General features: G+C 29.7%; 2 protein-coding genes and 1 long non-coding RNA gene across 5 annotated transcripts in view; 2 read left to right on the forward strand and 1 right to left on the reverse strand.

Annotated features, from left to right (window-relative positions):
* LOC106677690 (uncharacterized) overlaps positions 1–8,417 on the reverse strand; it is a 41,669-nt gene extending 33,252 nt beyond the window's left edge. The window contains exons 1-2 of one of the 2 annotated variants that reach the window (XR_010843957.1): positions 8,334–8,417; positions 7,941–8,087 (exon numbers count right to left, since the gene is read on the reverse strand). This is a non-coding gene — a long non-coding RNA (uncharacterized lncRNA). Of the gene's footprint in view, positions 1–7,940; positions 8,313–8,333 lie in introns of those variants that run through there. The other variant, XR_010843956.1, reaches the window with a different exon arrangement.
* On the forward strand, positions 1,892–5,623 carry LOC106677686 (ankyrin repeat and LEM domain-containing protein 1). The gene has a single exon (XM_014415752.2). The coding sequence runs from the start codon at positions 2,375–2,377 to the stop codon at positions 4,148–4,150; it is 1,776 nt and encodes a 591-aa protein (XP_014271238.1). The 5' UTR covers positions 1,892–2,374; the 3' UTR covers positions 4,151–5,623.
* Positions 8,418–9,388: 971 nt separating the features above from the next.
* Positions 9,389–16,558, forward strand: LOC106677685 (bromodomain-containing protein 7). Of its 2 annotated transcripts, XM_067049451.1 has the most exons (4): positions 9,389–11,980; positions 15,619–15,789; positions 15,894–16,067; positions 16,385–16,558. In XM_067049451.1, exon 1 carries the CDS (start codon positions 9,793–9,795, stop codon positions 11,833–11,835), a length of 2,043 nt encoding a protein of 680 aa, XP_066905552.1. In that variant the 5' UTR covers positions 9,389–9,792; the 3' UTR covers positions 11,836–11,980; positions 15,619–15,789; positions 15,894–16,067; positions 16,385–16,558. The 2 variants fall into 2 exon arrangements, with proteins under 2 accessions (XP_066905552.1, XP_014271236.1); XM_014415750.3 differs by having other exon boundaries at positions 15,894–16,558.
* The last annotated feature ends 7 nt before the right edge of the window (positions 16,559–16,565 follow it).

Here is a 16,565-nt window from a genome sequence, read left to right on the forward strand (position 1 = left end):
TGGCATATCGGTTGGTATCATCGATATACACTGTAAATTTGAGTAATATATTTAATAAATAAAATCAATAGTTTCTTAAATTTTAGTATATTTTTTATATTAACCTCTAGCCTCTAGACTTTAAACAGGGGTGCTAACAATACTGTACTTATAACATTTAACATGGTAAAACATTTTATATTTAACACAACATGATTAATACCCCTATTAAAAGCCAATAGAGGCTTATCGAGGGCTCTAACTGTAGACACAGAGACTTGAGTGAAGAATTTGGTCATTGCCAGAACTACAATATAATTATTTACAATAGGTCTCTGGACCATTTTGTATTAACCTTCGGGGAGGATTGTATGAATGGGTAATGCTGGATAGGAATTGTGCCAGGGGATTAGGCTAATGAATGAGTTCCTCATGGAATGTGGTGAATTTGGATTTAATAAGGTCTGAATAATAATAATAATGCGAACCCCTAGGATCCATGAAGGGTCATGGATTCAATGCCTTGGAAGCACTGCTTTTGGAACAACGGTTATACAAAGAGATGATTTTTTCTAGATCTCGCTCAGATACCAGATTTTTTCCCAATTAAAGGTATCCACTTTATGGGGGTGAGTGGACCTCAGGATGGCTCCATAACCCACAAGGGTTGGCTAAAAAAACAACTAAACTATTCTAATACAATAGATTAAAAAAATCATTATTTGCATAATGATTTTATTACATAACTAATGACGGTTTCAATCACTCTCTCTCAACATTATACATCTTTAAAACGAAACAACGCACGACAAAAAATATTGTCCTTATTTAAACTATGGTTAATTTGCTAATATTTGAGCCTTAATAGAACTCAACGTTCAATATTTGCCAAGATGTTTTTACAAAATTTTTATATTTCGTAACTTACATTGAAAATGAGTCAATAAAAGTTCGATATTTCAGAAACTATTTGACATATCTCAGGCCTCTATTTAAAGCTAGTGAAATATACAATAAGGTAGTTTATTTCCCAATATTATTAGATTATTTCCCTAGAATAGCATTATTCATGACACTTGCCAAAATTAATTCACAAAATGTTTCTATTTAATTTTTGGAATACAAATATTTGTTTTAGAAAAAAATTATATCTCAATGATTATGGAATGTAAAGAACTCTATTAAGGATCAACTTGAAGCTCGTTACAGCCAAATATTAAGCTATTTTTACTGGACTATTTACAACATATTACGAAACATACCTATAATGGTTTGAAAGAGTTAAAATTCAGCTATCCAACAGTTGTAGCCACGTTGGATTTGGTAAAATTGTGAGGAGTTATAAATTTATTTCGTAAACGCCAGATATCAGCTGAAAAAAAAAATTCTCCAAACGCCAAACTAAATAATAAAACTTCTAATTTTTTATCTATAACACATTTCGTATTTAAGAGTTTTGAATAATGCTAAAACCGAACCTGACTAGACTGCTAATAAATAAAATGTTGGTCTACTTTACCGAAAGCGACTTTTTGTTTTTGTAATTTTTTACACTTTTTTTTTTATTTTTCACTCATTTAATGCGAGCAATAATTTGTAGTTCTTATTCAACATAAAAAAAAAAAAACATGAACAAATCGACATCATATATTGTTATATAATTCTTCTTTAGTAACTCTTGAAGTACGATTAAAATATAACAACTTTTTTTAAAACAAAAAAGGATATTGATGCTGATTTTCAAACATTAAGAATAAAAAATTTTTAAAGCTGAGTTAGCTCCTATTTAAATATCTTGAAAATCGGTTCCAATTGTCTCGGTACTACGGTGGATCACAGCGTATGAAACACAACTGTTTCAACATTACAATTCCACAGATCTTATATAAAATAGACCATATGTTCATAGCACATGTTAGTAATAAAAAACAAATTATCATCTGGAGAAAGAAGGTAAAAGTTTTTTACATTAATTCACTAATGTCTACTTAATTAGTTGATAAATCTGTTTGTGTAATCAAACGAAAAACGACTGAATGTGTTTGATAACATTCGAACATATACAGCTTCTCTTCATTAAAATTCATAATGATCAGTTTTTTAAGTCATATGTATGGAACAATCACAACAAAGAGATCTAAATCCAACTCAGTTTTATTAATTCATTAAATTTAATTTCTATCATTGAATACAGGTACATGTTCAAAAGGTTTGTCATACTTTTGGCGTCCCTATCTCTATGGGCATTTATTTATAAACTGACTCGCCTGGTGCCCCCAACTGGCTCTAAGTTTGGTCTGGAAGTGTTGTTACTCAGTTTATCGTCATTAAATACCTTCTCTGCCATGCCAAAGGATTGGTTTTTCAAACTGTGGACTATTTGAAAAAAGTTAGGATGCATAGATCATCTGATCTCATTGAAAGTAGGAAATGCTTTGTACAACATTACAGGAATTCTTATTTGATCACTGCTCTTTATGATGCTATAATTGATGCCAACATACCAACTGTGAGATTTTTATTAGAATCAAAAGGAGTGAACCCTAACTTTATAATTCCTGATTATGATGCTGCTCCCCTTCATGCAGCACCAGGTATTGGCACAGAAGATATCGCTACACAATCTGTTAGCTTATTGCTCAGCCATGGTGCTGATCCTAACTTAGCAACTTCTGATGGGACTACACCACTTATGATCTCATGTCTTTGGGGACGTGAAGATATTGTTATACTCATGTTGAACAGTGGAGCTAATCCATTGTTGGAAGACAGTGAAGGTAAGAATTCTTTTGACTATGCTTCTGAAAGTGATAATGCTTCGGTGATTAATCTCTTAAAGAAATTTAAGACTAATAGAGTGATTTCAAAAGAAATGCAAAATACTGCTACAGACATCATACCTAATTTTTTAAATGATGTGAAAAATTACAACTCTGAAAAATATTATTGTAGTGCTAATGAATATGTTGAATTCACTGATATTGAGAGCAATGCAAAAGTTGTTGAATTTACTGATATTAGGAGGAATGGAAGGGTAGCTGAATTTACTGGCATTGAGAGCAATGAAAAGGTAATTGAATTTACTGATATTGAGAGCAATGCAAGAGGAGTGGAATTGACTGATATTAGGAGCATTGGAAAGGTTGCTGAATTTACTGATATTGAGAGTGATGCAAAGGTGGTCGAATTTTTCACCTTGAACACAGGCTTTAGGAATGAGAGTAATGTAACTGATAGCAATTATAAATCATTCCTAAATGAGGGTCTGATTATGTTTACAAATAATTCTAATGGTGTAATCAGTACATTAAATAAAACACCCCAGTCATTTAAGAATGAAGTGGAACAAAGTGATGAAAATTCATTTTATTCAGTAAAGAGTTCCAGTACTCAGGTCTCTGCAGTATCATGTGCTACAGACAAACTTAAGCAAGAACTAAAAAGAAATAAAATTACTCATGGGCCAGTTACTAAAACTACTAAAAAAGTTTATCAAAGATTATTAAACAAAGTAATTAAGGGTAAAAAAAATATTGCATTGGTAGATGAATTTTCTAATTACCCTGAAACTTTGAAAAATACATTTAAAGAGAATTTCATTAGTTTCATTAACAAGTGGTCTGTATTAGAAAAAGAAATGTCCAAAAATTTTTTAGATACTAAAAAATTATGGCGCGGTGGTAAAGAAAAACAATTTTTTACGTACTTACTACTGGATCCATTCATTACATGTAATCTAGACCAAAGAAAAACTGAGATGAATGAAGTAGACATTTGGAAAACATTTGTACTATCTATTTTTTATGTTGGAAAAGGTAAAAACTCAAGGCCATTCTCACATTTATATGAAGCTCTTAAAACAACGAACAAAAAAATATTAAGTACAAAAGTTAAAAGGATTCAAACAATCTGGGATAAGTCAGCAGGGGTCATTTGTATATTTATATTTCATAATATTATATCTGCTGAGGCACATACAAGAGAAGCTGCTATGATAGATGCTATTGGATGTAAGAATTTGACAAATATTCAAAATGGTGAATATTATGGTATTGTAAAGAACTGGAGTATTAAACAAAAGATGCAGCTGGGTGTTGTTTTACTTTATAGGGCTCTTCAAATTTATTTAGCTGAAGGTGAGAGACAAATATTTCCAACCGATTTGACATAAATTTGTAATTTAAGTTTATGTATACCATAAGCCTACCTGACTAGTCAATGACAATAAATATTTTAATATTATTAGAAAATTAAAATAAAAAAGTTTAATATTAAAGAGCATGTTTAATATATTTTGACATGGTATTATTTCCTTATGATTATAAATGATGGTTAACTAGGTACTATCAATAAATCCCGAATATGTTTGTTAAGGGTAACAAAATTCATAATTTTTTTTCATTTAATAAACCTTGAACAATGCTGAAAAATATATTCGGACTGGGTTTATTTCTTATAAATTTGCAAAATTTAATTTTGGTTAGTTATGCTCTAATTAAGTGAATTTATGATATGTATGACTACTCTCTAAAACTATATTTCAAAGATATATTTTTATAATAAATCATATTTTTAGAGATAAAGAAATCATATGTATTGAAATATATTAGTCCATCACTAGACCATCCAATAGTGACTGTAAAATATTATTACTATAAATTGAACTGAATGATAAAGTTTCATTATATTATTAAATTTCAAGTGTTTGAAATATTACAAATGATGGAAAGAAGGCTGTGACTTTAAATTATTTATCAATAAACATATTGCATTTTAAGAGAGTAAATTTACCTAACTGCATAAATTGGTGTGCAATGAAATGTCAAAAATTTAGAATAGTTTATTAATATAAATATTTATTTAAAAAAAAAAAAAACAAAAAAAAAACATACTTTTTAAACAATAAATTGGGATATTTTTAATATATATAAAATATATATTTAAATATTTGGGATATTTTTATTGAACTGAAGGGATACTTTTGTTGATTATCAGTATATGGAATACAAAGGTTTCTACTCAAAAAACATTGAAATTTTTTGTTAACTTATGCATGGAGGAGGAAGGTACATGTAAGCATTACTTACATGTTTATATAATCATTACTTAAAATTAACTTTATAGGGTTGAAGAAATCCTATCAAGATAATTGAAAAAAAAAATAAATGGCCCGAATTGTTCTGTTTAATTGTACATATTTACAAAAATATGTTTTTCCATTGTTTGCAATGAATTTATTTAGCTGCAATGAATATATTTTTTTTATCAGGAAAATATTGACTTTTCTATGAATTTCAGTCATTGAGGTTTTCTATTAGCTTATAAATATATTGTAATATTCCACAAACAAGAATATTCCTTAATTCTCATTTTAGTAATAGTGTAGTTTATATCTAAATGTTTCAATAAAATTTAATTTGAGGTGTTAAATTTATAAGACTGTGTGAAATTGTAAATCCAATGTAATGCATTATATGTAAATATGTGTCCATGTATTTAAATTTATATATATGTATTTTATATATCTTTGTATACATGAATAGTTGTTTAATTTAATGATTTTAAAATTTCTTGCAAAGGTTTAATTGATGTTATGTATTTTGTGATTTAATTATATAATAAATGAATATGTATTCTCTGTTAATTATTGATTATTTCCTTCCCTTCCTAATTATTTTTCACTACTCCAGTAAGATCATATTCCATGTTAAATATGTTTAGTACTCATAATTTTCACTAAATAAAAATTTGGCTGAAGTGTACTGTTTCAAGCTCTGACTTTTATACACTAAATATCAGGAATATAATAGTTCTGAAATATTAACATATTTACTGATATAATATAATGATATGAAGAAGATAAAATTAAAAGAAATCCTCAAAACAATATAGTAACAATAAAATAAACAAAAAAATATTTATTTATGACGACGTTTCGACCTGAGTTTCAGGTCTTTATCAAGGTGTCAAGCGGAGAAGGTTGGCTAAAACTGTTTTGCTGACCGCACCCCCTCGACCATTTTTTCCAATCAGTTATCTACGGTCAACTATCTACACCTCAGTAAAAATAAAAAGTAGTTTATACTTCAATGTGCTTTTGGGTATTCAAAATTAAGAAAAATACTATTTTCCATGTACATATTGGGTTAATATTAAAAGTAATCAATTGATGTTAAAAAAAAAAAAAAAAAAAAATAGTAATTTATCACTTTTACCACCAACCCAGCGATATATTGATAACTAAATTCAGATGATTTTAAGAATTCTACCATTAATTTTTATCTCATAAATATACAACTTTATTTTACTTCAGGTTACAGTAATATGGTAAATTTTAAATTATTACATTGAAATCAATCATCCTGGATTGGCATGGAGTGTTGAGCAATGAACTAGTTTTATCTTTAAACCGCTATCATGTAGCTCCTGTCAACCAATAATTTATAGTTTTATCCATCAGTAGAGATAAATCAGTAAAGAATATGTGAGCTGTTAAATATTCTATCTTTGAAGTGGTTCCACAAATTAAGCTAGGGCCACATTCATGTCCAGCATGTTCCAAATTCGGTATTGGATGAGTAGTGGGGCCAGTACGTCATTCACAATGATCTACAAATGTTCATGTGTGAAATATTGAAGTAAACATTGAAAGCAAATATTTACCAATGTATATTGAACCAGATCTGACACGAGTGTGGCCCTATCTAAAGTCTCAGTGACTCGAGACAGAACCTCTGTTGGAGCATCCCTGATGAGGGCCTGAAATTCAGGTCGAAACATCAGCACAAATGAATAAGTTTTTGTTTATTTGTGTATTTTTTGCTGACAGCAAACCCAATCATCTTCTCCACCTTAAACAGCTCCTAAGATCCCGTGATTCATTTCCTCGAAGTACCCGTCACCTTCTAAGATCTTTCCTTATTCTCCCACATTTCAACAACAGATGCCTAATATTTGCAGTACTGTCCACTGAACAGGAACAGAGGATAAAAGACTAATGAACTGCTTTATATGATTCATTTTCGGTATTTCCAGGCGTTCTCATCACTATTCCGAGCAAAGCTGACTCTATCCCATTTTCAGGAGACAATACCTTTTTTTGGCACATTTATATTCCAGTCCCTAATAACCAAATATTAAAAACCAAAAATAACCTTCCTAGATCATTGAACTCCTCACCCTACCTTTATCCATTCACCTATAACCCTAGATCCCAACCAACCTATCTTTATGTCCCTACCTACAGAACTGCCACCTTTGAAAAATGTTTAGCTGTCTGAGCTACCTCATTTTGGAACTCCTAACCCATATCCATCCTTAACTTCATTCAAACACCATCTTCTAGACTATCAAACTTCCATGAACTTGTGAATAATGGAAAGCAATATATTCATGAATAAATATGTCTTTTTGTTCATATTTTATTTTATATAAATATTGTAATAGATTAATTTAATTATGTTCAAAAGTTAATGTAGCAAGAGAAAGCTGCTAAATCTGTTCCAAATTGTTATCCTTAGGGGACCAAGTGTCCTAGAATAAAAATTAATTTTCATTTCACTTCAAACCATCTTCTTGTCATAAAAAATAAAAGAATTGTGAACAGTAGGGACATAAGTATTTTCCATATGGACTACCCTACTTCTCCCCTTATAGTAGCAATGCTAAGTAGGGGGGAATGTAGTTGTCACTGTTGTGAGAGGTACTATCATACTATCAACTGAAACACAAAATCTGTTATTATCAAAACAGCAAATTTCATAATTTACAGGATTATAGTGGTAAAGACAATTGCAACTGTCATGGTAACTCTTGCTCTTGAGATGGATCTTAATTCCTAGATAAGTTGGGGACCATATCCTTGTCCAGCAGATAGTAACGTAAGATTTTTCTGTCTTATAGACAAATTAAATTTTTATCCTTAGAAAAAAACTAAATTTAATTCAAAATCTACTACTTACGATGATTCGCCAAATTTCTGCTATGTGATCCTGTAATTTTATTTCATGATATTTGTTGAGAACTGTTTCAAACCTGCAGTGCACACTTTTGATTATTACTCTTGATCAAGAGTATTATTCTGTTTTGGCAGATGGATCAAGAAAAATCTACAAGTGCTCAATATTTATTCATTGTTATTGGCTGAAATGAATACTGTATCTTAGGGCTATTCATGAGAAATAAAGATAAGATCTGTCTAAACAGCATGTTTAGTGGACATGAGAATGGCTAACTGTTTGGAACTGAGGATAACCTTTTTCTTAAAGTTATATCTATCTTTTTATGCTGATCCCTTACTATTATCCTATGCCTTATCATCATATGATTTTAGGATGGACAAAACCTCACTGTACCTTTATCGACTTCCGTTCTATCCAGAGTTAATCGAAACTAGTAATGGTTCCCGGAAAATATTTGTTTGGTATCTTACAACGTAGAATATTTATCCCTGCCTTCCAAAGTAAAAACTACTATGGAATTCTCAAGACCAGATGTTTTCATCTGCCAGCTGAGGAGATTTCTGTGAATGGTCAATTTTTATGACGCGTCCGTATTTCATGTCTCCACAACCCATAACAAGCTGTTCCATAACTGTAAACGGAAGACGTCTATTAACTGAACTCAAGAGACTATCTAAGCCTTCAAGAAAAGTAAGGAAAGTTTAAGTGAAGTGGCAAAACTTGGCCATCTTTCAACCATCGGAGAGCGAATACTTGCATGCGATGCATCAGATGCTGAAATGGCGTAGTTAGGTTATTAAAAACAGCCTATTAGGGAGAAAAATAAAATGTAGTTGCAGACACATTAACTTGGCTAGAGAAGAGTCAAATACTTGATGATCTTGAAGAGCTTGTAGCCGCTCAGTTATCAGCGATCCTAGAGTTCAATAACTTCGGAAGAATGGAAATGTAAACCTCAAACTGTCTCCTTGGGGTCAAATCTTTATCTGATGAGAAAGCTTCTTTGTTTTGAAGTTACCGTAGAATTCTGTTACATGCTAGTAAAGGCTCGACCTCAAACGGATACGATGGGGATTTGTTTATCCATTTTTAGCAAGCAGAAGTTTACAGAGCCGTGATGTAATCAATGCATTAATAATAAAAATGAGTTAGTTCACATTTTACGTGGAGTGGATTAGTCGTCAGTGGTATCCTTAATGTTATGCTGTCCTAAATATGAGTATCATGATATGGTTTTACTTTGGCTAATTCCCTATTCAAGTAATGTAATTACACAAATCACCATTTTATACGATAAAATGCTCAAGTGTTTTGCTGCTTCATTTTGAAAGAATAAAAATGACAATTATAAAAATACGAAAATTGAGAAAACGATAAATTAATTTTTTTAACTTTATTATTGTTTACATTCATCAAACTAATCTTTATTGGTCTTTGGCATGATTTTAGAGAGCAGAGTTTCACGATAGTTTAGTCAAAGAATTAATTGCTTATTATTTATTTCCTCTTTTAAGGAATCTTACCTAAATGGTTACTCCCATGTCTTTTCTTAATTTCTTCTTTCTAATTGTTAATTCTATGAACCAATTGATAGATGTAGTAGCTCTTTGGTAAAACAAACACCAGCGGTGTTTATGTTTGGGTGAGTTTCGCGATTATGGTTTTGTGCGTCTGTGTTCAAATTCCTGAAACTGTTATAGTTGTTTTCGTTTGATAAATGAAGTCGGATTTGGCTTTAATACATATTTTATTCTTTTTATTACGGGATGCTCTCGAAGAATTCAATGAGTTGTGAAGTGTTTTAAAATCGCGATATTTTATTTTTTTTAATATTGTATTTTAGTAACTTACAATGGGCTCCGGTAAGAAAAGTAAGAAGGAAAAAGGAGAAGAAAAGCCTAGTGAAAAACCATCAGCTCTTAGGTTGATTCTGAAGTTTGAAGGATCATCTGAAAGTAATGAACCGGCTCTAAATAATGTGACAGATCCGTCTGATGAGTCTATACAGTCTGCTAATTCTCTTGACAAGAATTCTAAAAAGAAGGGAAACAATGAAAAAAAGAAAAAGAAGAAAAAGAAAAAAATAAAGACCAATGGTCCTCACAATGGAAATGTATCAATAGTTTTAGAAGCATCAGAATTACCTGTGAAGGACAACACAAACAAACCTGAGACTCAGTCAGAACGTGAAAAACGACTTGGGGTACCATCTTTGCGACAAAAACAAAATAAAACTCCACTGCAGAGGCTTCTGGATTATTTGCAGCAACAGCTTGAAGACAAAGATAATCTACAAGTTTTTGCTTGGCCTGTTACTGACCAGATTGCTCCAGGATATTCAAAAGTGATAAAAATTCCAATGGATTTTTCTACTATGCGACAAAAAATTGAAGATAATGCTTATTCGACTCTCAATGGATATGTATCAGATTTTCAACTAATGTGCAACAATGCAATGCAGTATAATCGGCAAGATACAATGTATTTTAAGTCCGCTAAAAGACTACTACATTCTGGAATAAAATTTCTAAGTGTTCAAAAGTTACGGCAACTTGCACGTACTCTTCCCCTTATAAAGCAAATCCCGCCGGAACAACTTGGTTTTGATTTAGACTCAGGTGAGCCTGTTGAATTTGATGATGATGATGATGATAATAGTTTAGATGAATCTGATGAACCAGATAAGAAAGATGTAACTAGGAAAAGGCGACATAGTTCTATTGATGAAGTTCATGGTGATCTTACACCAGAACAAATACTAGAACTTGCTCAAAAATCTGCCTGCTCTTATGATGAGAGACAATTCTTGAAACGACGGAAGACCACTTTTAGCATGGGATTTTTGAGACAGAGGCAGGATGGCAGTACCTCATTAGCTATTTTTGTGCCAGGTGAAGGTGTTGATCCTGAAAGACCGGGTGAAAGAGTAGTTACTTTAGGACAGTTAATTGGAAAACTCCATCATGGTACTGGTCAATTACAGGGTTTCAGGGAACATAGGCGAAATATTGCTAAAGCAGTAAAACCTCTCAATTATGGTGCATTCAGTTCATATGCCCCTTCCTATGATTCAACGTTTGCCAATTTGTCAAAAGAAGAATCAGATCTTGTTTATGAAACTTATGGTGAAGAAACATCAGGATATGTCGACAATGTTCTGAATTTAGCCAAGGTTTGTGACTACACATTGGTAATGGTTGATAATTTGCTCGATCTTATGACAGGTGGCGAGTATAGAAAGTCGAAAAATGTTATTGATGAACAGAAGAAATTTCAGGAAGAAGAAGAAAGAGTTAGAGAATTAATTGAAAATAAAGGAGCTTCTAATACTAATCATCCTGATTTATCTAATACTAAAATTGAATTTGATCAGTTGAAAACTCTTTCAGAACTTGGAATAGATACTTCATTTTTGAAAGAATTTGAGGAAATAAATGAACATTCTAATCCCGTTCAAGCGAAACTTGATTCAACATCCCAACTTTTGGAAAAACTTCAGCAAGTCCAGAATGACAGACTTTCTGCTCCTCAGCCATCGCATTTAAGCCAAATTTCACACCCATCGGATACAGAACTGAATTTAGCTGACAAAATTATTGAAAGTTTGACAGAAATGGCTAAGCAAGCACCTCCTGCTGCTATCATTCCTGTCCCAGGAATCAGAAAAGCTATGGGTGTTGTACCTGATACTGCAGATGGCTCTACTAATGGTAATGGAAATGAGTCTTCAACCACCAATATGGATGCTATTAATTTATCAGAAGAAGAAACATCAAATAGCATCGGAGTTGCTGATTTAGATTCAGATATTAGAGACTTCTTAGAAAACAATTCATCAATGAATTTTTCAGTACGTAAAGAAAAAAATGTGGAAGAGATGCAAATAGAATCATAAGTTCTATTGAAAGATGTTGCAAATTGTTCAAACTAGTCCAAGTTTTTTTATTTGTATGACCTACATGTAATACCACTGTTACTTATTACAATCAAGTTCATCTTCAATACTTAATATAAAGTGTTGTTAATTATGAGTAACTAAGGTATTATTATTGTATTAACTTTATAATCAAAAGTTATTTATTTTTATATTTAATTTTTAATAATTATCAAGTTCCTTTTTTTTTTTTTTTGTACTACTTTTTTTCCAAAAGAAATTTGTATTACTTGTTAATACTAGATATTTTTGAGATTAGCAGTATTGTTTGTATAATTCTTTATAATGATTTGTGGGAATGCTCAAATCTTATTGAAGGAATCAATATAAAAAAATTTCATTAGAAGTAGTAGATAGTGAAAAACGTTTGGATGGGATAATCGCGAATTATTTTAAATTAAAATTATACGATAATAGTATTATTCTATAATGGTAAATAGGTAGTACTTCGCCAAAAATTCATTACAATTATATTTATTTCTTGCAGTCTGGGTTTTTTCTACGATTTTTATTTATTTATTATTAGTTTTTGAAGAGGTAGCATTTGAATGAAGTTATACTTTTGTTCGAAATTAAAAACATATTCTTGTTGGGTATTACTTAAAAATATTTTATCAATCATACGATGAACCTCACCAGACTGTGATATTTTACTTTAAGCCATCTAATTTAAAAAAAAAAAAATGTACATTCCTTTTTATGAGGTTTTAATAAATGAAAATTGATTGTATTTTGGTTTCAAAAATAAAATTTATAAGCCATCTTTTATGTGCTTGTTCAACAATTTAAGAGATGTTACTTGTTTAAGTTTAAATACAGTAAAAAAACAGTAGGAGAATCAGCTAAGGTGTGACATTTTCTTGTTTGAAATAGATTAGCTCTTCATTAGATGAGATGTTGTTCTTATAGAAATATTTATTTACTTAATTTTTAATGTACATGCTAGACTAATTAAATTCTGTATGTACTTAGGTGTTAAAAATATCGAAAAATAATTTATGATTGTTTTATTAACAAAAGTATTGTATTTCTTTTTTTAATAAAAACAAAATTTTATTTATTTTAAAAAACTCTAATAAACTGTATGTGCAATCATATTTTGTTCAATTTATTTTTTCAAAATTATTTTTCATTTTCTTTTAAAAATATATTTTTATTATATCATAATTTTTGGGATTTAATAATGGAATACCAAAATAACCACAGATACATTTGTTAATTTGTCAAAATATGCTCTACTGGTCTCGTAAAGTGTTTTTAAAGGAGCAACTGTATTTCTTCTTGTATAAAAATAAATTATTTGAGAAGAAAAATTATTTTCTAAATAAGCTGCAAAGATTCTCAAGAAAATACCTTTGAAGAGCTTATACCTTCTTTATTTCTAAATTTTAAAAATAAGGAAATTGAATATATAGAAATCTAGTAGTACTAATCAATTGTACTAGGGAACAAACATTTACTTCTTTTTTTGTGACATGTGCATTTGATTAAATTCATTAATATACTTAAGTTCATAATGTATAGTTACTTTATCCAAATTGATTCCTCCCTCCCCCCATTTTTTTTATAAAAATTAAAATAGGTATTCATTATAAACTAATGTATTGAAAACAAAAATATTTTCAGTTCCTTGTTTCTTGTCATGTTTCCATTCTGGTATACTAATCCTTAAAGTAACTTTTTTTGTTAATGCAAGAAATGTCAATAAAATATGTAGTATTCCACGACACTAAATTACTTAGGGAAAAACATTAGTAGTTTCACTTACATTTTATATTAAAGATCTAAATCTAATATCGATATTGCTATGAATATGGAAAATTATGTTAAGAGAAACAACAAAGAAATATAAATGTCTCTATTAAAAAAGCTTATCATGCATATTTTGAGAAACAACAGGATCAATATTGGGTGCTACTTAAAGTTTGTAAAAACTGTGTGGAGACATGCTGATACCGAATTCCAAGCGAACATAAAATGTGACAAAATTTGATGTGTCCATGGGATGGTGAGAGTCAACAAATTATCTTGATTGCTACTTTTGTGTAAACCACTGAATGATATAAAAAAGCATTTTTGGGTTTACTTCGAGTATTGTTATGCATTTTTTGGAAAGTAATTCAGACACCTTTTTTGTTACCACTTTTGGAATTTAACTGGAGAATAAAGTATATGGTTCCTCAAGGATATCGAGATAATGAAGAGAAATTTATATATATAAAACAGCAGCTTTTGAACCTACATTGTTTTGATTAAAACATGTTTTGAAACACATACTCATCCTCGTCAGGCTCTCAGTAAATAATGAATAAGTATTGTGCTTTTAAAAATGGCTCCTTAAAAAACTTTTTTTTAAAATAAAACTTCTTACAATATAGAGAATCTTTATTTAAAAAACTGTACTCCATTCAACAAATTTGATTTTTTTCTTGTATTTAGAAAACAGGGGTTTGAAGCATTGAGTGCTATATTCATTTAACTAAATTTTTAGTCATTAGGTTGCAACTAATATAAAACGATTAATTGGAAACTAAAAATAAGTTACTTAAGACAACTAATAAATCAGTCACAATTAATAATTATTATTTTAGGTATAGACATCATAACCATCTAAAGAATTTTAATAAAATTTATATTTTGATGCATTAATGTTCTCTAATTGATTTCAATGTTTTATTTTTATGTGCATCTGTACCTTTAATACTCCTAATCATTTACTATAGCAATAAGAAACATCTTTCTTCACAACCTTTTTCCCAAAATGATTAAATTTAAACTTGAGTCAATGTGTTTATTATGAATACATATTAATACATTTTTTTTTTTAAATAACTTAATTGATATCCATTTATGTATTAACACTCTTAATTACATCATCAACAGTCCTAACGTTACGGCCAATTCAGCCATCCTCAAAGACAATCTTAAATTTAAATTTACACCCCACACCCGTTAAAACATGTTTTGCAGGCTATTTTGCCCAGGTCATTAATTACAAGTCAAATTACCCTATTTCGTCATAATAGGGTAATATGACTTGTAATAAATAAGCTGGGCTGAATAGTTTGCAAAACATTTTTTTAATAATTGGATGTAAGGTGTAAATTTATATTTAAGATTGTCCTTGAGGATGGCTGAATTGGCCAAAACGTTGGACTGTTGATGATGTAATGAAGAGTTTCGAGACATAGATGGATACCAATTAATTTATTTAAAAAATAAATACCAGTCTCAAGAAATTGAAAATATTATATATACATAATTTGTATTTATTCATGGATTTTCTTTAATTAAAATAAAATATTGCATTTCTTTAAAAAAATAAAATAAAAAAAATACAACAGTTCTCGTGTGATTAAATATTTATTCGAATTAATTTTTATCAGATTAGAATTTTAGTTGAATATAACTACATAATGTTCAACAATTTATTCATATTTTTTAGTCATTTATCAAGTTTATAAAATTTCAGTGATTTTACATTAACTTTTATTCATGATTAAAAATTGTGACTACAAATTAGTTGGCTAAATTTTCATCTGACTTATACCACCTCTGCTCCGAATCCCTCAAAGCAATTTTGTATCTTCAAATTTAGAACACTAAACAGAAAACTTGGCTTGATATTTATTTATATATAAGAATGCTTTTCATAACTAATTGAGGTTATAAATTATTGATTTTATTTCATTCCTGGTATACTGATATTAATTTTTATAATTGATAATTAATTTCTATTATTAGGTACGAAAAAATTCTCAGTTTTATCAGTTTGTTTCTACAATACATGAAGTATGCTTTACTAGGATCCCAAGTTAGACCCCCTGAATACACAATCAGGAAAAAGTCACCATATTTAGACACTTCATTAATATGATGGGTGAATCCAAATAAGAGCAGGACTCTGCTATCTCTGTAAGTGCTAACTCCTTGTGGAATATGAATACCATTAAAGCTTTCAATTTTGATTTGTTGACCAATTATATTAGATATTTTATTCACACAATTGTTTTTTCTAGAATTGTGTCAAATGAGTACATTTTGGATGATGAGCACACAAATATCTGAGAGTTTAATTATGATAAGAGGAAACAAGGAGCTTAATGAAGCAGCCATGGCATATTCCATCCCTTAGGCTAATTCTAAGTGCTGTATACAAAAATTTCAGTGCACAAGACTCAGTCTTGAAAGATGTAAATTCAGATACATAAATCACAGCTTGTTCTATGAAAAAAACAGACGATTTAAAAACTTCAACTGTTTAACCTCTGACATTTTAATGATTTCAGATTCAGATATAAAAGTGAAACTAAAATTAAAAATTGCACAGAATTATAAATTTAAAATCCTATCAGAACATTGCCAAATAATAAAAACACAGCAGTCTAACGTTTGTTTTGATGTGGAATGTATTTAAAATTTGTTTTGATTTCCTTATTTACTATTTTTTTTCATGATTAACAATTGATATTGCTGTGATTATAATTGATTCAATTTATATGTTGTTTAGAAGCAGTGAAGTATTTCCACATTTTGAATTTCCAGAAGAGGACCAAATACTACCAAAGCTACCAACCTATGGTCCTACAGAAACTATTTTTCAAAATATTTTTATTTTTTAAATCTGTGATGAACGGGAATAAATATATAATTGACTGCTCAAAGTGTCATTTTACCTCTATTGATGTAAT

The sequence above is a fragment of the Halyomorpha halys genome, unplaced genomic scaffold (assembly GCF_000696795.3).
Source record: "Halyomorpha halys isolate HHAL.00 unplaced genomic scaffold, Hhal_1.1 Scaffold106.1, whole genome shotgun sequence".
NCBI lineage: Eukaryota > Metazoa > Arthropoda > Insecta > Hemiptera > Pentatomidae > Halyomorpha > Halyomorpha halys.

Bases quoted from the DNA above. Each gene is read 5' to 3' on its own strand.
- LOC106677686 (XM_014415752.2), top strand. From the start codon at position 2,375: ATGCATAGATCATCTGATCTCATTGAAAGTAGGAAATGCTTTGTACAA.
- LOC106677685 (XM_014415750.3), top strand. From the start codon at position 9,793: ATGGGCTCCGGTAAGAAAAGTAAGAAGGAAAAAGGAGAAGAAAAGCCT.